The sequence below is a fragment of the Brachyhypopomus gauderio genome, chromosome 5 (assembly GCF_052324685.1).
Source record: "Brachyhypopomus gauderio isolate BG-103 chromosome 5, BGAUD_0.2, whole genome shotgun sequence".
Lineage (NCBI taxonomy): Eukaryota > Metazoa > Chordata > Actinopteri > Gymnotiformes > Hypopomidae > Brachyhypopomus > Brachyhypopomus gauderio.
In genome coordinates, this window is record NC_135215.1 from 5,629,273 (window position 1) to 5,645,631 (window position 16,359).

The 16,359-nt window shown below is 43.3% G+C and overlaps 1 protein-coding gene across 1 annotated transcript; it reads right to left on the reverse strand.

The window, feature by feature from the left end:
- Positions 1 to 1,851: 1,851 nt before the first annotated feature.
- Positions 1,852 to 3,473, reverse strand: LOC143513747 (uncharacterized). Its single transcript, XM_077004483.1, has 6 exons — positions 3,461 to 3,473; positions 3,112 to 3,174; positions 2,944 to 3,021; positions 2,767 to 2,821; positions 2,608 to 2,666; positions 1,852 to 1,967 (listed from the first exon to the last, which is right to left on the reverse strand). Exons 1-6 carry the CDS (start codon positions 3,471 to 3,473, stop codon positions 1,852 to 1,854), a joined length of 384 nt encoding a protein of 127 aa, XP_076860598.1.
- Positions 3,474 to 16,359: the final 12,886 nt, after the last annotated feature.

Consider the following 16,359-nt stretch of genomic DNA (forward strand, 5'->3'; position numbering starts at 1 on the left):
AGAGAGCTCCCCACAGTCACCAATCACACTCACTATGCCCTTATTAGACAGAGAGGGGAAATCATCAAACATCTTGAGTATCAAATAAGAGGAGACATTTTTGACGTGCTCCATATATATCAAAAGAACGTCAGTGCTGATGAACAGAACTCCACCTCCCATCTCTACAGGCGTCTGACTGAGGTGACTGAGTGTGGTGAGAACGTCACCAGCATACAGGAGACTGATTTCAGAGAGAGGAAGCATTCAGTGTAGATACAGCTTTAATGCCACCTGCACAGAGCTGATCTAATGACTGATTAATAACTGACAAAGTCTGTCACAAAAGGTTTAAAGTTAGAATGAAATATATTTTTTAAATGGTTTTATCACTCAAAATAAACTAGCATTCATAATAAACTTTACAATATCATATTCTTGTTCAAATTAATATTGTTTTAATGCCTTGTCTGAGAAATCTGGATTTATATTTGATTATTTGGTCATACAGAAAGCACAATGTAAATAAATGATTACAGTGCAAGATAAAACACATAATACCACAATAAAATGTGTACATGACGTACCAACACAAACGTTTAAAAATGTAATCAAGAAGCATTATGATGTTTAAAATTTTGGCCACAAGATGGCAGCAAAGGATTAAATAATTTGCAATCTGCATTGTGACGCGCATTCCGCCGTTCTATTTAACAGCTGACGTCAGTGTTGATGTCTTGACTTCTGTGTTCTCCAATGTAGCTGGAAACTTTATTTTTTAACTTTAACATATAAAACTTTACAAAAACTAATAACTAAAAAAAAGCAAAATGAAGGTTGATTAATCAACAAGTATTGATTTGGTGGTTGATAATAATTTTAATTTTAATTTTACAGAACTAGACCAAACCTCCTTCATGGAGGAATCGTTCTGATGGTAAAATCTGCTTTTGAAAATTCCTGGGGAGAACCATTGACCTTTGACCTGCATTTCTATTGCTCCTTCCTTAGATATAGACATTAACACTTTTTGAATCAAGCTGTCCCTTACATCACACACACACACACACACACACACACACACACACACACACACACACACACACACACACACACACACACAGTCCCCTTTGCTGAATTTGTTGACAAATAAAGTAGTTTTATTCTCATGTTAATTGTCCTGTTAATGAGTTGTTATATGAAGTGAGTTGTTAATAACAGTCAGAATCAATATAAAACATCTATTAAATTGATTTCCAAGTTTTACTAAGAGTTTAACTCAGTATGAATTGCGTCACTGCATTATTGTACATACAATACAAATACAATATAAATAATATTTCTGTACATTACCAATGACTCCCAGTCAGTGCCAGTGCATTAAGAAAAACAAAAAGTCCTATGATGTTAGTTTGAGACATTTTATTTATACAATGGTACAGTTTTGAGTTTGTCATTTAACCAGTTTACACTTGTCTTTACCACACAGGAGAAAACAGATTCAATGTCAGACTCACAGCTGGTTTCCAAAGTATTCAAACAAAGTGTGAAGTGTGAAATTTATTATAAATAAATACAATTACTGACTTCTCTGCCATCACGCATCTCAGTCAAAAATTACTTGTTTCTCAATGCCAAAATTTTAATGTACAATGAAACTACGTATTGATCATGGGATTTTGTTTTCACATAGATTCAGCTACACCATAGATAGCTAGGGCGAAGATAATGTTTTAAACATTAACAGTTGAATTACTTCATCAAGGAACTGGGAGGGATTTTACACCTGTGTGTGAATAAAGCACAATATTAAGCTTAAATAAACAATGTGGGAGTCGTATACAATGATACACAGTGATAAAATGTTAGGAATCATTTATTGAGTTTGAAGAAGTTTAAATGTAATTTCCTGAGGAAAGGCATTGGGCGTGGTCTCTCAGTCACGTGATTAATCTCTTTCTCAGGCTCCTCCTTTATGTCCTCATAGTCTGTAAAAAGAGGACATTGCTATTTTTATCTTTAAAATAGTTTGAAATTTATTTTTAAAATATTTTTATTACACGCATAATTATTAAACAGCCTCCATAATAGCAATAAGAAATAAATCAGTAAATGAAACAGAGGTAAATTGTCTCACCACAATTGTTCTAAGAAGCTTCATTTGTTAGAAATGCTATAGTGATGTGAGACAGTACTGAATTAGGCTTACTTGATGAATAGCATAAAATGTAGTCTAAGAACCTAGACTATATTAACATTTGCCTTGAAACAAATTAAGAATAAATGTAGCCCATTATAATTTATGAACACCAATACTTTAAGCATCTACATGGTTGAAGTTAGCAGATGCATCATGTGTCATATTTATACATGACTTCAGTGGCATTAATTGAATACACACCATGTATAAATACAGGTGCACGTGTTCCATAAGTGATTGGAGGCTGTACTTGTCATATAAAGACCTGTCCTATATCAAAATTATAAGATTTTCCATCTCATGCCATAGTTGGCGTGACCGTGTTTTTAGTGTGCTGTCTGTGTTCTTGATGGGACACACTGACTCAACCCTCTCCACCCACATACAGGTGGAGTGCACTGGAAGACACAACAAGGGAAGACACTCACCATCTACACCTCCTACATCCTGTCCAGCAGATATGACATCACTGTTCTCTGAAGCACCACTACACCAACAGACAAAGATTGTGTCAAAACATAATGAAAACCATATATTTACTGCCTTATTTCAGTTTAAAACATTTTATACATAAATAAAATTCATACTTGCTGTCATTTTTAGGGTTTGATCCAGCGATATCACAGTCTTCTGGTGTGGTCACTATACCAACAGGGGAAGACATGATACTGATATCAATAAAATGTATATATATATTTAAAGGTCTTACATCACACAACATATTTTACTGCTTTGATAATTCCATTTGAAATAAATAGTCCTACTATTAAAAATAGTTCTTGCTATAATGTCTGGGCTTAGTCCAGTGGTAATGACGTCATCATAGATCTCTGTCATCTCCTCTGTCAACATATAGAGGAAAACACCTTTACATTAGCATGTACTTCATTTGTGATGTATGAGGCTACAATGTTGTACATTACAAGTCATACCTGTGACATCAGCAGAGTTCTGATCAGCAGTAATGACATCATCATAATTCTCATATCCATCATCTACACCAAAATACAGAGATGTAGCAGAACACACACGTTACTGAGATTATATATATAATTATATATACTGTATATATACAGTATACAGTATATATGGCGCAGGAGGTAAGTACTCGAAAAGACAGAGTAAAAGAAAAAAAAAACTTAACAGAGACCGAGACAGGGTGGCGAGACACCTCAACGCAATGTAACACAGAAAAACTGAAGGCTGAAGGTTGGCAGCAATGCAGTCAGACAACTCAGTAGTGAGACACTGCATCTGTCTTCCTTATAAAACAAGGAAGACTGGTGCAGGTCATCACCGCTGATTGGTCTTACATCACACAACATATTTTTCTGCTTTGATGATTCCATTTGAAATAAATGGTCCTAAAAATAGTTTTTGCTATAATGTCTGGGTTTACTCCAGTTGTAATTGTAACGCGGTGTGCAGGCGGAAGGACGAGGCACGAAATCCAGCTCGCAGACAGCAATGTCACTTTTATTAAGTACAATTAACGCGCCGATAGCACACATACAACACAACACACACTGACGTGTGACACTCAGACAAAGACGAGCACGGGACACTGCGCGAACGCACATTAAATAGACAAACCACATAAACCCTGAGTGATGACGAGACGAACCACAGGTGAGACGAATTAACACATTCGGACATATCCACATTCACGAAGATACACAGACGCAGACGTCCAGACGTAGACGACATAAACACACGCCCAAAGGGGAGGGGTCAGGGGCTGCACCGTGACAGTAATGACATCATCATAGATCTCTGTGAATCAATTTCAACTGCTCTTGTGCAAATTTTTTTTAGACCATTTAAAATGATGATGATATTTTAAATGGTCTAAAAAAAGAAACCTTATACCCTTATACATTATATATATATATATATATATATATATATATATATATATATATATATATATATATAATTTAATATAATTTTGTGACGGGTGGGGTGAGCAACTAAAAAGGAAGCGATCACGCCAAGTCTCAGGGAAAAAGGATGGTTTAATAGAAAGTGTGCAAACCAAAAACCCGTGCAATATCTCCAAATTAAGGATATAATGACCAGCGGTCAACTGGTACAAAGACAACACATATATAGGCAAACAAACGACCCTCAGGTGAGACGGATCACGGGCTCCGCCCACCTGAGGGATGCACACGATGTCACAAAACAACAACAACAACAACAACAGCCGCTGTGGACGGAGGCGACCGGTAGGTGGCTGCCTCACCGTGACAGACACCCCAACCAAGCCGCACTCCCCTCCACTGGGTGTGTGGCACACAGCGGCTGCACACAAAACATGAAGGGGCAGGAAGGCTGGGACAGGCAGTGACACACCTCCTGCAGTCCGGGAGCTGAAACACAAAACATAAAACATTACTCAGCTCACCTCCCCGGGCGGGACCCTGGACCGACTGGGCCATTAACAACACAAAACCACGCCCCGGTCGGTCACAGGGCCCTCACGCCCTAACCGGCGTTTAGCCAGAGAGCCCCAAGGGTGTGCAGACGAGGAGCTACGGCTCCTTTATCGTCCTTAGTGTGTGTGTGTGGCATGGCTACTTCACCTCCTGGACCTACCTCCTCCCAGAGCTGACCCCTGCATTCTGCTAGGGGTCACCCCAGCCTCCTGGGGAGCCAACCCCTCCCGGGGCCCCTCATCGCAAGGTGGACTCCTCCACCCAACCCAGGAGGGCCAGAGACCGAGGCCCAAAGCACCCTCGACGCGGGCTAGGGAGCAGCCCCAAGGGCCTCCTGGTCACCCCGGGCAGGAGGGAGGATCTCCTTCCTCAGCAGGAGCTTCTCAGACCGGAGCCCCATGGTCCCCAAACATCTGGGGGCCCCAGCCCTCTAGAGAGGGGCTCTTCATGACCAGGCTCCGGTCACCCCATAACACAAGGGGGCTCCTGCCAAGGTGGAGACCCCCACAAGGTCCAGGAACACCACGACACCGCCAGGGGGAAGCACCTGCACAGAAACAGAACACACACACACACATACACACCCAACCACACACCAACATACAACACAAACGCGCCACACCGACGCCCTCCGTGCCATACCCCGTGGCACGGGACCACAACCGGTCCCCTCCCAAACACATTTAAGGGGAGGAGCAAGCGTGGGATTACATACAACAACGACATTTCACGAGCACGCTAGGACAAAACGAACACGCAAAGACTAGACAAACAAATGGTGCAAACAGCAAATGGACGGGACCCACACATGCGCACTCGACACAGACAATGGTGACGCGCCACTCAAGTTCGCAGTCGCTCCCCACATAAAACACAAGACACATGGGGAGCGAGGCGACCGTGACGAGCATCGACCGGGTCACGCACACACATCATTTAACAACAACAAACAAGCTAGCGCACTGGTCCACACGTCCATTCACACACGCCCAACACGACAACCACACAACACGAAGAGCCGTGGGTCAACTACCCTGGTCACTGCCGTGCTATACACACACATCTAAGCACGGCGGGGCTCTTCAACTACATACAACAAACAAACACGAAGAGTTTTCTCAGGGCAGACAGCCCTGGTCCTCGCCGTGCCAAAAACACAACACAAAAGCATGGCGGAACTCTTCACAAAACACCACGCAGACAAACACTTACCACGAGACATGACCACGAACGAAGGAGAAAGAAAAAGAGACTGGTGGCTTCCGAAAGGTGGCTGGTCATTCTGTGACGGGCGGGGTGAGCAACTAAAAAGGAAGCGATCACACCAAGTCTCAGGGAAAAAGGATGGTTTAATAGAAAGTGTGCAAACCAAAAACCCGTGCAATATCTCCAAATTAAGGATATAATGACCAGCGGTCAACTGGTACAAAGACAAGACATATATAGGCAAACAAACGACCCTCAGGTGAGACAGATCATGGGCTCCGCCCACCTGAGGGACGCACACAACGTCACAAAACAACAACAACAGCAGCCGCTGTGGACGGAGGCAACCGGTAGGGGGCCGCCTCACCGTGACAAATTTAACATTTTGTGATTGTAATGACGGGGATTTAGGAAGCGAAATCCTCCTCGGAGTTTTGACGGTATAGTGGACCCAAGTGCCAAGTCCAATAAGAAACCAACTCGCATGCAATGCGATAAATGAGGGAGAAAACAAAATGGAATATATTTTGGAATATACTTATGGAATATATTCAACGGGGAGAAAATGGGAGAACTGTATTATTTGCGGAATAAGATCAATGCAGAGAAAACGGGGAAGCAAAACAAGAACAACAAAAGAAGCCAGAGGAAGTACCTGGCTGGCTGGCAAATGCCGCAAAGAACAAAAGAACCCTTCCCAAAATAAAACCAAACTGGATAGGAAAAAATAACAGTGGGAGGAAAACTTGAGGAAAGCCAGGAAGTGGTTCAGGAGGCAAGTACTCGAAAAGACAGTAAAAGAAACAAAATCTCAACAGAGACTGAGACAGGGTGGTGAGACACGTAACACAGAGAAACAGGCCAAAGGTTGGCAGCAACATAGTCAGACAAAAAGTAATTAATTATATTATCCTGTTACTGACAAAATGATGCCGTTACCTAATGCCGTTATTTTTACCAAAATCATCAGCAAGGGGTCCTCTCTCATACAATCTCTTCGGTTAAGCAATAAGTTAAATATATCCTGAACTACGACCATTTGTTTGGAGGGTGCAAATCACATTAAACAAGGCTTCTCCACTCAGAGAAACAGAGATAGAGTGACAGTTATTTTTGAATCTTCCCCTCCCCCCACAAACGCATGCGCACATACATACATCTCTCTCATACCCACTCCACATAAACACACACACACACACACACACACACACACACACACGTATACATACATCTCTCACACACGCCACACAGACACATACAGTGGGGAAAATAAGTATTTAGTCAGTCACCAATTGTGCAAGTTCTCCCACTTAAAAAGATGAGAGAGGCCGGTAATTGACATCATAGGTAGACCTCAACTATGAGAGACCAAATGTGAAAAAAAAATTGAGAAAATCATTTTGTCTGACTTTTAAAGAATTTATTTGCAAATAATGGTGGAAAATAAGTATTTGGTCAATAACAAAAGTTCATCTCAATACTTTGTTGTATATCCTCTGTTGGCAATGACAGAGGTCAAACGTTTTCTGTAAGTCTTCACAAGGTTGGCACACACTGTTGCTGGTATATTGGCCCATTACTCCATGCAGATCTCCTCTAGAGCAGTGGTGTTTTGGGGCTGTCAGCGGGCAACACGGACTTTTAACTCCCTCCAAAGGTTTTCAATGGGGTTGAGATCGGGAGATTGGCTAGGCCACTCCAGGACTTTGAAATGTTTCTTACGAAGCCACTCCTTTGTTGCCCTGGCAGTGTGCTTGGGATCATTGTCATGCTGAAAGACCCAGCCACGATTCATCTTCATTGCCCTTGCTGATGGAAGGAGGTTTGCACCCAAAATCTCACAATACATGGCCCCATTCATTCTTTCATGTACACGGAAAGTCGTCCTGGTCCCTTTGCAGAGAAACAGCCCCAAAGCATGATGTTGCCACCCCCATGCTTCACAGTTGGTATGGTGTTCTTTGGATGCAACTTAGCATTCACTGTCCTTCAAACACGACGAGTTGTGTTTTTACCAAATAGTTCTACTTTGGTTTCATCTGACCATATGACATTCTCCCAATACTCTTCTGGAACATCCAAATGCTCTCTAGCAAACTTCAGACGTGCCTGGATATGGACTAGCTTAAGCAGGGGGACACATCTGGCACTGCAAGATCTGAGTCCCTGGTGTCGTAGTGTGTTGCTGATGGTAGCCTTTGTAACGTTGGTCCCAGCTTTCTGCAGGTCATTCACTAGATCCCCCCTTGTGGTTCTGGGATTTTTCCTCACCGTTCTTGTGATCATTTTTACCCCACGGGCTGAGATCTTGCGTGGAGCCCCAGATTGAGGGAGATTAGTAGTGGTCTTGTAGGTCTTCCATTTTCTGATTATTGCTCCCACAGTAGATTTCTTCACACCAAGCTGCTTGCCTATTGCAGATTCAGTCTTCCCAGCCTGGTGCAGGTCTACAATTCGGTTTCTGGTGTCCTCCGACTTCACCATAGTGGAGTTTGGAGTGTGACTGTTTGAGGTTGTGGGCAGGTGTCTTTTATACTGTTAACGACTTCAAACAGGTGCCATTAATACAGGTAATGAGTGGGGGAAAGAGGAGCCTTACAGGTCTGTGACAGCCAGAAATCTTGCTTGTTTGTAGGTGACCAAATACTTATTTTCCACCATTATTTGCAAATAAATTCTTTAAAAGTCAGACAAAATGATTTTCTCAATTTTTTTTTCACATTTTGTCTCTCATAGTTGAGGTCTACCTATGATGTCAATTACAGGCCTCTCTCATCTTTTTAAGTGGGAGAACTTGCACAATTGGTGACTGACTAAATACTTATTTTCCCCACTGTACATACCTAAGGAGGTGTTATCATACACGCAACACACCATATATACTATACACAATACACTAAACTCTACACACATTACACTCTAGGGCACACCTTTTCAAGCCCTATAGTATTTTCTTCAGCAAATGCAAGTCTAGTATTATATATTGATATTCATATATACACACAGATGTATGAATATCAATATATAATATATAATCACAAAATTTTAAATAATTCTTTCTTCACTTATATTTGTTTACTTTTATAAAAATGATTCATACTTGTGTGCTCCCCAAAACACTACAGTTTGTAGTAAGAATGTTTAATGTTCTATTCTAACAGACCTGCTGGGATGTGTCTGTAACCTACATGGAATTTCATTAAAAATGATCAAGGCCATTATTAAATAGATGCTGGCCCTTTAAGAGCTTTGCGTCAGTTTACTGTATACTAGTGCAGTTTGCGAGTATGGGGATTGCGTTACGGTAGATTGGAAAGAACGTCACTGGAGGACAAAGCGCGCCTGTCAGATTACTTTCGGCGCGAAATGAGAAAGATCATCACGACGTTGTTGGTCGTATGTGCAACCGTCGTGCTAATTGTGCTTTTTCACCCTCCTGTTAGGTGAGCAGACTCTATGTTGTTGAGTAAATATTAATGTAGTGTGTTGTAATATGAAACAATGTGACTGTGGATATTATTTTTGTATTAATCTGTTCAATTTAACAAGAGTAATAATTTTGGTTACATGCTAGGAGTTGGTTAGTTGTCGCTAGTCAATTCAGTTAACTCTGTTGAACAAAAATATCTAGCTTAACTTTGTTAATGTTAAAATGTGGTCTGTATATATATATAGTTGAGTTAACTTTGTGGTATTTTGTTATTGTGATTATTTTTGTAAGTGTGCTACAAAGCGCGCCTGTCAGATTACTTTCGGCGCGAAATGAGAAAGATCATCACGACGTTGTTGGTCGTATGTGCAACCGTCGTGCTAATTGTGCTTTTTCACCCTCCTGTTAGCCTGCTGTAAAGTTATTGCTGTGACTGTGTTTGGAGTGAGACGTCGGATAAGAGGATTGAGCAAAGAGCAGTCTACAACGCTCCTCAGTGTTCTGGACATTCTACAAGTACACACACACACACATTCATTATTTTATTTTTTTTATTTTATTTTTATTACAAATCTGACAACTCGACATCAACAGAAATGTTGGCGTAATTATCCAAGGACACTTGTCATGTACTTTGGACATTCCCATCTGACAGTTGAGATGTATTGTTATGTGGTTTCGAATATTGTGCTGTATATTAATAACTGATGCAATTGCAAGGGTTCATACTGTTTAATTGTTAAAAATTGTTGAGTGACTACAACTTGTGAGGTACGCTCCAGCCCGATAACAAGGTTATCAGGTACAGGTAGTATATTGCTACCAAACCCAACATTAAATTCCTTCACGTAATGATCAACTGAGTTATTCGTCATTATTATAATTGTTGTCCACAGATTGGTTACATAAGGAAAATTTGGCGCCCAACGTGGGGCTGGAGCGTTCCTTCGGGTGACGTGAAATTATACATTTTGTAGACGTTAATAGGAAGCTAGGTAAAATGGAGCTCTGTGAACAGTACGGATTTGACCCAGAGTACACAGTAATACTGAAAGGGGTTGCACCCGAGGTCAGCTTAGAGGGAGTGCAAGAAGTGTTCACATCACTGGATAGGGTAGTTAAAATTCAGTACATTGACGTGCAACCCGGCACCCTACTATGTCAATTTCGGGAATGTGTAACACCCATACTCCTAGAGGCTGAGTATGCAAATAGCAGTGGCTCCTACTGGGAAGTTCTCCAACTAGAGGAATACCATCCTGATAAAACAGTAGCATCTCCTAGCAGTGAGAGAATAGCCCCATTAGCTCGCGTTCTTAATGATATGACAATCAACTTCCGGGAGAGAGTTGGTGAGTTAGCAAGTGCATACAATGTTAACCCTGATACTCTGAGTCAGAAGGCTATGAGTTACATGTATGGAAAGGGGAACCAGACACATAGCCCGTTAACATCAACCCCTGCCACACATTTCCAACAGAAGGCCCTTCCAGATGAAATGGAGTCAGCAGCGAGTGGCCAGAAATACTCTTCCGTCCACACTCCAGATGCTAAGGCTGACTCTTCACTGGTAATACCCATACCATTAGACGCGCATCGCGTTCTGGTTGAACATATCGTAAGGCAGGATCCTCAGACGTATGCCTCGGCTATGCGGCAGTTACCTTTGTTCTCGGGCAAACCGCATAAACCTCCTAATGAGGTAGATTTCGCCACGTGGCGACTGCGTGCTGAACAGATGCTACAAGATCCAAGTTTGAACGAGAATCTGAAGCGTAGGGCACTGCTCGACAGTTTGCTTTCCCCTGCATTGAATGTAGCACTACGGATAGGCTTACACGCCTCACCAGATGCTTACCACCAGGAACTGGACAATGCCTATGGGAATGTCACAGAAGGTGAGGAGCTGTACATACAGTTCTTGGAGACGCATCAAAATAGAGGAGAAGGGGTTAGTGATTATTTGTGCCGTCTTCAGACCTTGCTGCATGAAGCTGTAGAGAGGAAGGGTGTGAATGCCAAGGATGCTGATACTCAGTTGTTGAAGCAGTTCCTCAGGGGCTGTTGGGATGATCATCTGATAGCCTCCCTACAGTTAAAAAGTATACCGAGTGAAACTACAAAGGGTACACTCACCTTCTCTGAGCTTTTACTTAAGATCAGAACATATGAGAAGGAAAGACTACTTAAAGAAGTAAGAAAAAGAAGGCATTTAGGAGAAGTAGTGACCCAGGTTCATACTAAAACGCATGTGACTTATAGAGAGCCCAATTCCTCAGATAACGATGATCAGGATGTCCCAACCCGAGAGCAACTCGAGGAGAGGATTCGGCACCTTGAGGCTGAAATGCTCAAGAATGAGCCTGCATGGAGTAGACAATGCACTAAGAGTGATAGAATTAATCGCAAATCCCCACAGAACAGCAAGAGACCCATGACTACCTCTGATTCCTCTTCAGGGACGAATACAGTGACGGGGAGGTTCTGTTATAATTGTGGTGAGAGTTCCCACCTGCTGCCTCAATGCACAAACTCTTCAAATGCAGATCTGGTGCAAAGCAAGTTGTGTGCGAGACATCGTAGTAAACAAGATCGGTCTCAGTCATTAGGACCAAGACAGCCTTTAAACATGTAAGGGCTCCTGCTGCGGAACAGGCAGGAGCTCAAAACCAAACTAGTTCCTCTCTTTTAAACCACTGCACTCCTGGAGGGTCAACCCCTGCAGATGAACATGCTCAGATCCCCGATGGCCTTATCGGTGACACTTGTGGAAGTGTCGCTTGGTTAGATGGAATACAATGCCCCTGTTTAATAGACTCCGGCTCGCAAGTAACAATAGTATGCCAGTCCTTTTTCTCACAACATTTAGGTCACCGTGAACTGCAATCGATAGGCAGCATCCTCAGCATTGAGGGTGCAGCTGGCCAACGTGTCCCCTACTTAGGATATTTGGAGGCGGATTTGCAGTTTCCACAAAGTGCATGTGGCTCAGGTCAGATATTTAAATCACTGGTATTAGTGAGCCCAGATCAGTCATATAATGCAAAATTTCCTTTACTTGTGGGCACTAATGTTCTAAGACAGTTGACGCAGCAGTGTAGAAAGAGAGGGGGTAATGCATTTATTAAGACCTTGCCCATCGAGTCCACATGGGCTATGGCATATGCAACATATGAGAAGTCAAAACCTCAATCAGAAAATATCAAGGTCCTTCAGGTCAGGCTCAGTAGTAGGGGGCCAGTTCACCTGAAGCAGGGTGAAACGAACTTGGTAAAGGGGATGTGTCGTCCTAAGCGTAATAATGCCATGGTTCGTGCTCTCATCACAAGAGCCGATACAGTAAATACCCCCGGAGGCCTTATAGTCTATGACCAACTAGTGGACTTGAAAACCACGTCTCATACTAAAGTTGAGCTGCTGGTAAAGAACATGTCCCATCATGACATTACTCTGCCTCCAAAGATGATCATAGCTGAATGCTCCCCCATTGACTGGGCTATTCCCATTACTGGAGATCTAGACGGCCCTCCCGAGGTTACCCTGCTACAGGCACACTCTTTACTGGTCTCTCAGAATGAGGATACTGCCCCGGTCATGGAGCCCCTTGAACTGAATTTTGATGAGAGCCCCATCAGCCAACATCTCAGACAGCGATTGCAAGGCAGAATCATGGAGGAAGTCCCACACGCCTTCTCCCGGAGTGATATAGATGTGGGCACTGCTTCGGGTGTTCGACATCGCATAGAGTTGGAGCCACATGTTCCCTTCAAGGAACGAACCAGACGAGTCTCACCAGCTGACTTCAATGACCTAAAGAGACATTTACAAGATCTGCTAGCAGCAAACATCATTGAAGAATCTAGCAGCCCATATGCATCACCGATTGTACTAGTGAGAAAGAAAAATGGTGAATTGAGGATGGTAGTAGATTATAGGAGATTAAACAATCTCACCAAGAAGGATGCGTATCCACTACCTCGCATAGAGGAGACATTTACCTTACTTTCTGGCTCAAAGTGGTTTAGTGTACTGGATTTAAAGAGTGGGTACTATCAGCTGGAAGTAGAGCCTGCCGATAGGCCGAAAACAGCTTTCACAACCCCATTTGGCACATGGCAGTTCCGGCGAATGCCGCAAGGGCTCACCAATTCACCAGCTACTTTCCAGCGTACGATGGAGAAAGTAATGGAGGGACTGAATTTACAAGAAGTCATCACTTTCCTCGACGACCTCATAATATTCTCTAGCACGTTAGAGGAGCACGAGGACAGGTTGATGAAAGTACTAAAACGCATTTCAGATTTTGGCCTTAAGCTATCTCCCTCAAAATGCAAGTTTTTCCAAACCTCAGTAAAGTATTTAGGACATCAAATCTCCGCACTAGGAATCCAGCCAGACCCAGACAAGATTGCTGTTGTAAAGACATGGCCCTGCCCTCAAACAGTTCGGGAACTTAGGTCATTTCTAGGGTTTGCTGGCTATTACCGGCGGTTTGTCCGTGACTACTCTAAGATTGTCCGGCCCCTTAATGATCTACTGACTGGGGATTTTGTCTCCAGGCATAAGCACCCTGGACATGGTCCACGAGCAAAGTCACCAGTGTTAGGAGACAGGTGGACAGATAGGCAGCAGGCGGCCTTTGAGGTGATTATTGACAGACTGACCTCCGCACCCATTCTTGGCTTTGCAGACTGGCGGCTCCCTTATGTGTTGCATACGGATGCAAGTACCAGTGGGTTAGGAGCAGTGTTGTACCAGGTACAAGATGGCCAGACTAGGGTAGTAGCGTACGCCAGCCGGGGACTTTCTAAGAGTGAGAAGAACTATCCCGCTCACAAATTAGAATTCCTTGCTCTTAAATGGGCAGTGAGTGAAAAATTTCATGATTATCTGTATGGAGCTCAATTCAAGGTGCTAACAGATAATAACCCACTGGTATACGTGTTGACGAGTGCCAAACTGGATGCTACGAGTCATAGGTGGCTCGCAGCATTGTCAATCTACAACTTCGACATCCATTATAGGTCTGGGAGGCATAATGCGGATGCTGATGGGCTTTCGAGGAGGCCTTGTGGACAGCCACTGACAGATGAGGAGTCGGATGAACTGGATCAAAGGATTGCTCAGCTGTTAAAATGTGCCAGCCCACGGCCCTCAGAATACAGTGTCTATGATGGAGAAGCGATAGGTACATTGTGCATGTACCACAACGCTAATGTTCTCACAGAATCGCCAAGGGGAAGTGAGGAAGTTAATAGTGCAATTCCAGCAGTAGAAACATTACTGTGTGGTGAGGGAGCCGTTCCTGACGACCTACTGGATCCGGCCCTTTGGCCAGGTCAAGAAACACTTCCTGGGATGTCCGCAGAAGACTGGAGACAGTTGCAATGGGAGGATTCCAGTTTGGCCTACCTAATAGAGATGTTGGAGAACCCTCAGGAGACCCCGGAAGTGTATGTTCATCATCCAGAAATTAAATTGCTCTTGAGAGAAAAGACAAAACTCCTGTTAAAGGATGGAGTATTACACCGCAAGGTTAATGATTCTAGTGGGGATGTTTTCTACCAGCTGGTTATACCAAGCAGCCACAGAGAAAGAGCCTTCCATGGTGTCCATGATGAAACTGGTCACATGGGCATAGAGAGAACGATAGAGCTGGCCAGAGCCAGATTTTTCTGGCCTAAAATGGCTCAGTATATTGAAGCTAAGTGCAAAACATGTGAGAGGTGTATAAGGAGGAAGTCGCATGTGCAAAGAGCGGCCAAACTGGTTAATATTCAGGTATCTGCCCCTCTAGAGCTCGTATGCATGGACTTCTTGAGCTTAGAGCCTGACTCAAGTAATACACGTAACATCCTAGTTGTAACGGATCACTTCACAAAATATGCACAAGCGTATCCTACAAGAGACCAAACCGCCAAGACGGTGGCAAAAGTTCTCTGGGAAAATTTCATAAGTAATTATGGGTTTCCACGCAGGTTGCATAGTGATCAAGGAGCTAGCTTTGAGTCAGAAGTAGTAGCAGAACTGTGTGCACTTTCTGGAGTGAAGTCACGTACTACCCCTTATCACCCTAGGGGAAATCCAGTTGAGAGGTTCAATCGGACGCTTCTTGACCTCTTAGGTACTTTAGAGGAAAAGAGGAAAGAAGAGTGGAGGAAATATGTCAGGCCTTTAGTACATGCTTATAATTGTACGCGAAACGATGCGACAGGAGAAGCGCCTTTCTTCCTCATGTTTGGCCGACAGCCACGCCTTCCAATAGATCTCTGCTTTGGTACCAACCCAAGGGGATATAACCCAAAAACACACTCTCAGTATGTGAGGGATTTGAAGAACAGGCTTAGATATGCTTACAACCTGGCTTCCAGTAATATGGCGAAGAGACAGGCACTAAATAAGCAGCGTTGGGATGCAAAAGTCACTGCTATGCCTCTGGAGGAAGGTGACCGTGTTCTTATAAGAAATTTGGGCCTGAGGAAGAAGCATAAAATTTCCGACCGATGGGAACCTGCCGTCCATGTGGTGGTCCGGCAGCCTGATGAGAATCTTCCAGTGTATGTGGTAAAGCAGGAGAATGGAGCAGGGGGAGAACGCGTTCTTCATCGTGATCTGCTGCTTCCCTGTGGATTCTTACCAGTAAACCTAGAAGCTGGAATGGATGTTCACGAGTGTAATGCATCATTGCAAGACACGAGAGAAAATGAAAAGCAGCAAGTAGACTCTATTGATGTTTCCGCAGCACAGAAGCCTGATGACACCCTTGAGTTGCTGTTTTCCGAAGAAGGGAATATGAGCTCAGCTGAGAGAGCTGCAACCCCCTCTCAGAGGTCTCTAAATAATGAAGCACCAAATTTAGTAATGGATCTTTCAGGATCATCTGAGAGTGAGTGGGTAGTAAGCCCCACCCCACCACGGGGTAGACCACAGAGGAAACGAGTTCCTCCATCTTATCTGACAGATTACCATGTTGGGTGTAGACAGCACAGGGTTGATACATCTTCACCTCAGTCAAAGATTTATGATCTCTTGATGTCATGGCAAGAACAGATTGCGGACTTGATTCATTCTTTACTTATAGAGTGTGACGGGGGCGTCATATTCTA